Below are 7741 nucleotides of genomic sequence, written 5' to 3'. Positions count from 1 at the left end.
TGTGAGCCCCAGCGCGGGGTTTGTTTACCCCCCCCCCCCCCCCCTTTTTTTTTTTTTGGTAAATAGTGGTTGTTTTAGCTTCTGGAGAACCAAGGCACCGAACTTCTCTGCTCTCCCTTCAGCTTGATCTCTCCTATCTGTCCTAACCAGAGCATTCTTCCGGCTTCTCTTGCTTTGTCTGTATATTTCCAGTGACTGAGAGGCAAATATGGTGATTTTTCTTCTTCCTCCTCTTTCGATGCCTGATTACTGCCTTCGTTCTCCTTAGTTTTTCTTAATTTGCATTTCCATTGAGTCCCTTAATTGTTTTGGTTTTTTTAAAGTTTTAATCTGGTTCTTAATTTTTAAAACCTCCTTGATGAAGGGTTACAAGTTGAACACCATGAGAAGTATAAATTATATCTGCGATTTGAAATTCCTGCTCTACCTCATTGGGGATAGCTCAGTGTCCCTCAGTGACATGTCAGTGATGCAGATGGCAGCTGGCATTAAGGATATTTTTCTACATTAACTTCACCTCCTCCCATTATTTCCGGGTGTTCTACTGTCACACTTATGCACTTGCTCTCCCTGGAAGAGAAATTGTGAGTACTCAGTTTTCTTCCATTCAGCTGCCCGTGACCACGTCTGTGCATGCACACGTGCTCACGCACACTTAAATGTTTTCCTCTCCAGCCCCCAGAAATTAGGTGTAGGCATGCATGACTGCTTTCTGCCCCCCAGACCTAAGGAAAATAAAAAGCATGCCGCATTTTTTTTCCTCTTTTTACAGGAACTTTATTAAACGTATCTGTTGGGTTTTCTCCAAAACAGCTCTCATAAATCCAATAAACACCCATGCCTTTGGTTTGGGTTTGCTGGGGTTTTTTTGCCTCTCTGGTCACAGTAACACGTGGCGGGCAGTAACCCGTTCTTTCCTTCCTCTGATGCTACATGTGCCTCTCTCCTATCCTGACAGCCAACGTCCTTGCGTTTCCCCCACCAAGCAACCGACTTTGTCTGCCCTCATGCTCTCCTTCGTCTCTTGTCATAGATCTATAGATCTATAGCTTTGCTTGAGATCCCTGACACGCGCTCTTTCTGCGAAGCCCTTGTGCAGTACTGGTCATAATTCTCTAGAAAGTTTGGCCATGTTGGTCCTTTGGCTTTGAGACTGGGCCTCGGAATTGAAGACGTTCATTTGTCCCTGGTGCCTCCGGTGAGGTCTGTCTGTGTGCCAGATGTACCAAGGTCTTCACCTGATCTAGCCTGACTCTGTGTACGTCCCATTTTGTTCCAGGCTTTTTGGGTTCCCGTTAGAAGAAGTAATGCCCGTTTGGTGATCCTGCTCCTTTCCCTGAGGCACTTTGAGCTGTGTCCTGCGTTTCTGTCTGGTTCCTGATGGTGGCTTCTCCTGTCACCATTGCTCCGTTCTGTGTCGCCTCTCCAGCTTGCGTACTTCTCCTGAGGCTCATGTTTGTGTGTGTTTGGGGTTGGGGTTTTTTCTTTTTGTTCACTTTGTACCCACAGCGAATCCTGCAGTCTATTTTCCCTCTTCTGAAGGGGGAAAAAAAGAATAAAGCTCCTCGCCTTTGTTCTGGTGGCAAAGCAAGCGCTCCCACCCTCTCCTCAAGCGTACATGGATGCGTGCACTCTGTAATGGATGCGTCTCTGGCTTTCACGTGCTGTATCCCTATGCTGCATGTGTTTGCTTCCGCTGGTGACAGCCTGCATATGCAAGGCAAGTGTGAGTTCTCATGACTGGCTGAGGCAAGAACATAGGAGTTACACGCCGCTTCTCTGAAAGAGGATGGAAAATGGTGGATGTGCATGATTTTTTATGCCTGACTCTACCACAAAGATAGTGAAAAGTCTTAATTACTCATTTATCTTGACCCACAAAAATTATCCCTCTGCTTGCATTTTCTGTCTCACTCCGAACAAAAAACGATTACGCTTTCCTTTCTGTGAAGACAAATCATAGAGGCGAGAGCGCTCTCTCTCACCCCTTCACTGACAAAATAAAAGCAGTTTCTTCCCTTGGGACAATATGTTTCAAACACAGGTTCTTTCTGTCTCCCGTAAGAGATTTCTCCCACACTTGTTTCCTCTACCAAACTGAACATGCTCTTCCTTTTCTGCCCTCTCCGTAAGTGCGTACAAGCACTTCCAGACGCTTTCCCTGACACGTAGCCGCAGCCTTTTCTCCCTGTTCCCTTTGTATGCCGTCTCTCGTTCCTTCTTCCTGATGGTCCCCATCCTCTCTGGTCTTCTCTTACCTCCTTGGGTGATACCTTGATTCCCCCCATTTGTTACAGGTGAGCTCCTCTGGGGCTGCGGCCCGGGACGGCCGCCTGAAGGTGGGAATGCGGATCCTGGAGGTGAATCACCAGAGTTTGCTGGGAATGACACACACAGAAGCAGTGCAGATACTCCGAAGCGTGGGTGACGCGCTCCTTGTGCTGGTGTGCGATGGCTTTGATCCCAAGGCTGCAGCTGCCATTGAGGTGAGAACTGAAGTGCGAGGTGCCCTCATAGTGACCGGTACAACGCGGATCTCACCTCTTTCTTCATAGGAGATTGCTGGATTTTTCCAACCTTTTGCTGTAGGTTTGGGGTTTTTTTTGAGGTTCTGGATTTCAAAGCCTGGTCCCCCACTGTGTGAAATGGAGGTGGTTGCCAGTTCATAAAAGCGACAGTCCCTAAAGACTGTCTCTCTTCTGCTGATTACAGAAGTGTTTCACCATATCACTGCACTGGCTAGAAATGCAGCTTTCAAGCTGACTTTCTTCAAGCTGTTTATGCCTATTTTTTCTTGTGCCAATATGATGTTTACAGTAAATTGTCTGCCTATTCATTGGTGTTGCCTTTCCCTCCAGGGAAGCACTTGGCCATAGCAATCCTGTGCCTCCTCAGCTTTCTTTTTGCAAGGCCTAGCACATAAGCTTTTTTATTCTCCACAAGAATACATTACCCAATCCATGGTCACCTTGTCCCCTTTCTGTACCAGTTTCAATTTAAAATCTTTCTTAGACATCAAGTTTCTTGAGTAATTGACAGCTGAAATAATGTTCCAAGTTGTGAGAGAGTTGTGACTTGCCTACAATCGCCTTGGTACTCTGTACCTGTGAGCCCAGGATATGGAATTTTTTGTATGGCACACTGTGGGCTTCCACCATGTTTTATTGCCTTTTTGCTTTGTAGATGTCCCCAGGAATTATTGCAAACCCTTTTGCTGCTGGTATTGGGCGCAAGAATAGCCTGGAAAGTATCTCTTCTATTGATCGGGATTTAAGCCCTGAAGAACTGGAGATCCTACAGAAGGTGAGTATTCTGGCTACAACGGAGAGAATGTGATGGAGTGGAAAAAATGTCTGAAAATCTCTAATGGCTCCCTTGGTGCATGGAATCTGCAACGTGGTAGTGGACTTCCTTTTCATGGGGTCAGCAGGTTCCAGCACCTTCATCAGGAACGCGCTAGGAAGTGACTCTGAAATCTTAATGAGGTTACAGGTGCTCCCGGTGGGGAGGGAGCACTGGGTGAAGTGGCTCTAACTTTGGTCTCTCCTAGGAGATGGAAATGGTGAGAGAAGCAGCTCAGTGGGAGAGAGAAGAAATGGAGAAAGTGGTGAGAGATTTTTCACGTAGCAGAATCTGTTCTTGAGAGTGGTTCTGCCAGGCCTGTGAGCCCTCAGGAAAATGCCACCAATGATCTCCACCCGGTTCTTGATGCCACGGGGGGCTCGGGGCCTTCTCTCTTTGTAGTGCACCGCTCGGTCACCCTAGCTGCTTTCTGGCTTTGCCCCGCCTTCCTGTGTACCCCTTTGGTGGTACTCTTCTGCTCTTGACAGAATTTGTCTTTGCTACCTGCTGGTACGTTCTGGCCAAGCTGCAACTTTGAGGAAAATGGCCTCTTAGCCTAGAAGTCCTGCATTTAATCCATTCTCCCCATGACCTGCCAGAGCTTTTATGAGCAAAGATGAGAACACACAGCTCAAAGTTGTCCTGAATTGACACGGCACTGTTAATCAGCCACAACTTTGTGCTCCTCACTTTACGTGATCATTTTACTGATTCGTTAGGAGAATTTTGTATTTCTGCCCACTATTTCAGCCCTTCACAGCAGAGTCAAGTCCCTCAAGGACTTGGGTTTTCTACTTACCCCTCTTAAAACTGTAATATATTCATTCAGATTCTTTTGGAAGATGAGGGAAAACTTAATTCTTCAGTACTGTTGTTTCGGAATCTGCTCTCCTAGCAGATAAGTGTGCGGACTTACGCAGGCCTTTCTTCAGGTTTCCAGTTTAGATATCCCTAATGTTTCTCTGGGTTCTTTCTGTGGTTGTAATCACTTGGGGTTTTTTTACATTTGCTGCCCCACAAGAGAGTATTTGTGTTGGCAATTCTGGATGGAGGTGATCTTTATAATTTAGTAAACACTTGAGATTTTACTTGTTTTGGAAAAAATGGTCAGAGTTTTGAATAGGCCATGGCACAGGCTGTAAGAGGACAGAGCAATGAACAAGGAAACAGCTGGATGACCTTTCAGGCACGCAATATTTGTATTAAATGTAGATGTATATACTTCATATTTAGATAATCCTACTCCGCCTTCCGTCAGTGACTGCAATGGGCTATGCAGGGTACAGTTTTGAGAAAGACTGGGGTGGAGCCACAAAAGGGGTTCAGTGTGTTGCAGACTGCCTTGGAAGCTTTGCTTTATCTTTGCTGGCCTACAGCTTGGATTGATGTCAGCATGTGCAGGAGCAAGACAAGGGATTTCTGTCCTAAGTGCCTGCAAGGTGTCCTGATGGTGTTTGAGATCTATACTTAGACAGGAATTTGTCCAGTGGAATGACCTTGCAGAATAATCTTCAACCTGATCCAGTCAAAGATGCCCCTGCTCGTTGCAGGGGGGGTGGACCAGATAACCTTTAAAGGTGCCTTCCTACCCAAACTATTCTACGATTCTGTGAATAATTTGGGTAGGAGGGGACCTCTACAGGTCACTTGGTTCAGCTCAGAGCAGAGCCAGATTGGATCAGATTTAGGTTTTTCCTGTAAAACGCCTTGCTCCTTGCCTAGGAAGGAACTGAGGAGAGTTTGTTGTGGTTTCAGAAAGCCTGATTTCGTAGTGTTGCTCTTACAGCAAAGGGCATTCCTACCAGTTTCACATTGGTAGCATATAGACCTGAATGCTCTGTAGGAGACTTCCCGTACTCCGAGTCATTATGACCATTTCTAACACCTTGGTATAAACCAAGAGCAAGTCTGGCCCCAAAACCGTGCTGCTCTGTCTGAGCAGGTTGCAGTAGTTCAGTCTTGGGTAGATAAAGGCTTTTCCAAAATTTATGCTGGGATTTCTTAAAAACACCCCAGAGACTTTGTCAAAAAACCAGAAAAACCTTTATGATTGGTGATGCAGCCTTCGCCATGTCTCATTTTAAAAAGTGGCAATGGTATTGCGATGGCTTATTATAGAAAACTTGAAATTTTATTAAAATGGTTAGTTTAAAAGAAAAAAGCCTTAGCAATAACTATCATTCAGCCATCGGCAATATTTCAAAACAACGGTGGGCATCTTATTGCAAATGTCGTTATTATTCCTGGAGGCTGACAACGCACAGTAATCGTGGCTCATCTGTCCTGGATGTTTTACTTTTGATAGATTTTAAAGCAATATTCCGAGGTTGCAGTGAAGTGTATTTAAGGACGTCTAAGGTCTATATTCCCATATCCATCCTTTTCTCTCGCTATAGCGTGGCTTAGTATAACTACAGTGCTGTCTGGCCTAACCTCTGAAGAGCTGAGAACTATGCCTGTAGCCTGGTGATCAGCAGAGACCAAGACTCCCCTCCAGAACTGCTAGTGCCTTTAAAAGATTCCATATTTTCTGGTGCCCCTTCCATGAGGGTCCTAGGAGGAGGTAGCAATGAATGCCCCAAACTCCTTTGGCATCTCAGGATCCATGGTCTGAAACCCAAGAGCAAAGACATGGTTTTCTGCAGTTGCCTTTCAGCGTGACCTTGAAAGTGGGATTCTGTCTCAAATACCAGTTTTGACGACTAAATTTACACCAGTGACGGAGCTGTCACTGCATGGTAGCCATTGTGACGCTGTAGGAGGTTCCCACCGCAGTGCCAGATCCTCGGTAGTACTGTTTGTGTCACCGTTTTGGACCTTCCCTCTAGTGCTCCAGTGTTGCATGTTCAGTTTGCACAAGAGTGACAGAGAGCAACCACGTCTCCTTACAGTGAGGTTATGAGCTGAAGGGATGGGAGAAATTTTGGCTTTGCTGTACTCGCCGTTAGTCCTGTGGAGGTTTCCAGATACCACTGTGGCACTCACTGCATACGTCTCCCAAGTTCAGGCTCTTTGATAATTCAGTTTCCAATAGCAGTAACTCCAAATCTCCATGGGCTGACTCGAGGTGTATTTCTCTATCCCAACTCTGCAGCTGTAGTTGTTTTTCTGGTCATAATTCAGAGCTTCCCCAGGCTCCCCAGATACTGTCAGGGATGAACACTCCATGGCTCCATCTGGGCTGGCTGGCACTCTTGTCTCTCTTCAGCTTAGGACTTCAGAGGAGGATCTCCTCCTCTCCTGACAAGATTACTGTCGGCTTGAACACTCACCTTACAGAAAACACTTGTCCAAAATAAGCAGAACCAGGTTCAGAATAGACTTTAGCTTAAATATCCCTAAATATCCCTTTGGGTCTTGTGATCCTCCAGAGCATTAGTGTTTTCTCATGTTGCTCGCTATTGCCTGGAGGTCGGCAGGGTGATGTGGGACACTGGTTATTTGCTAGCAGTAGTGCACAGAAGCTTTTGAAGAGAAGGGCCTAGGTGCTTATGAGAATGTTTGGTTGGCTCCCTTGGTATTTCTCAGACGCCTTCCACCTCCCATCCTTCCAGCCTTGGGGCTTCTGGGCCATCGTATTGTGGGGAGGAGCTGTCAGGAGGGTTCAATGCACAACAGAACGGGAGGGCGATGCTGCTTTTGTCTACAGCCCTCGCGCTGCAGCGTAGGTGCTGGGCAAAACATCGCAGCAGTATAAATGTGCAGAACTCGTTCTTTAAGGCAAGTGACTCTTTAAGGCAGGTGACTCTTTAAGGCAAGTGACACGTCATTGCCTTCCTCTGGCAGCTGGGAAGCAAGCGCGTAGCTGGGGCTTGTCACATCAGTCACTGGTCACTCCGTGTTCCTGTGCTGTGCTGAAAGGCTGAGAGCTCACCAACCGACTTCAGGCCCTGCCCATGCCTATACAATTTCCGTCCCTAGATGTAGTCTTTTGGCTGTGACGCTGCTAACAAGCGCGTGATTTGTTTAGGTCTTTTTCCTTAGTGATGGCTTGGCCTGTGCTCTGTAGATGTGTTTGTCAGTTCCCTTCCAGCCTCTCCAGCCTGTGCCATGTCAAGAAGCCTCTCCTGGCAATAAGCAATCTTCTTTCCCCTGGTGATGGCATAACTTGTGCTTGGGGGGGGGAAGCTTTAGCTCCTTTGGTGTTTCCCCAGGATTGACCCTGCTGAGGACCTTAGAGACATCTGCTCTCTTCGCTCCCTCTGGACACCCTGGCTTATGTTGCACGGGGTGTCTGTTCCCGTCTTGTTGGCGGTAACCGAGCTCATGCAGAATTCCAGCTCCTCTTTCCCCAGGCCCAGCGTATGTGCTGGGTTCCTGCTTGCCCTCTCCCAGCGCCAGTGCTGTCCGTGCTCCTCTGTCACCCCCCCGGCGTCGCTGCCCAGCCTGGTGCTGCCCT

General features: G+C 47.1%; 1 protein-coding gene across 18 annotated transcripts in view; it reads left to right on the top strand.

Annotated features, from left to right (window-relative positions):
• SCRIB (scribble planar cell polarity protein) overlaps positions 1 to 7741 on the top strand; it is a 110612-nt gene that overhangs the window by 65177 nt on the left and 37694 nt on the right. For 16 of the 18 annotated variants that reach the window (XM_035897653.1, XM_035897636.1, XM_035897602.1 and 13 more), the window contains 3 exons: positions 2298 to 2486; positions 3184 to 3303; positions 3551 to 3607. In XM_035897653.1, the coding sequence (XP_035753546.1) occupies positions 2298 to 2486; positions 3184 to 3303; positions 3551 to 3607 (366 nt within the window). The remainder of the gene's footprint in view (positions 1 to 2297; positions 2487 to 3183; positions 3304 to 3550; positions 3608 to 7741) is intronic. The other 2 variants (XM_035897595.1, XM_035897649.1) reach the window with 1 other exon arrangement.

The sequence above is a fragment of the Egretta garzetta genome, unplaced genomic scaffold (assembly GCF_000687185.1).
Source record: "Egretta garzetta isolate BGI_Z169 unplaced genomic scaffold, ASM68718v1 scaffold460, whole genome shotgun sequence".
In the NCBI taxonomy this organism is placed as follows: domain Eukaryota; kingdom Metazoa; phylum Chordata; class Aves; order Pelecaniformes; family Ardeidae; genus Egretta; species Egretta garzetta.
The sequence above is the reverse complement of the archived record's forward strand: the minus strand, read 5'-3'. Positions and strand labels throughout refer to the sequence as shown.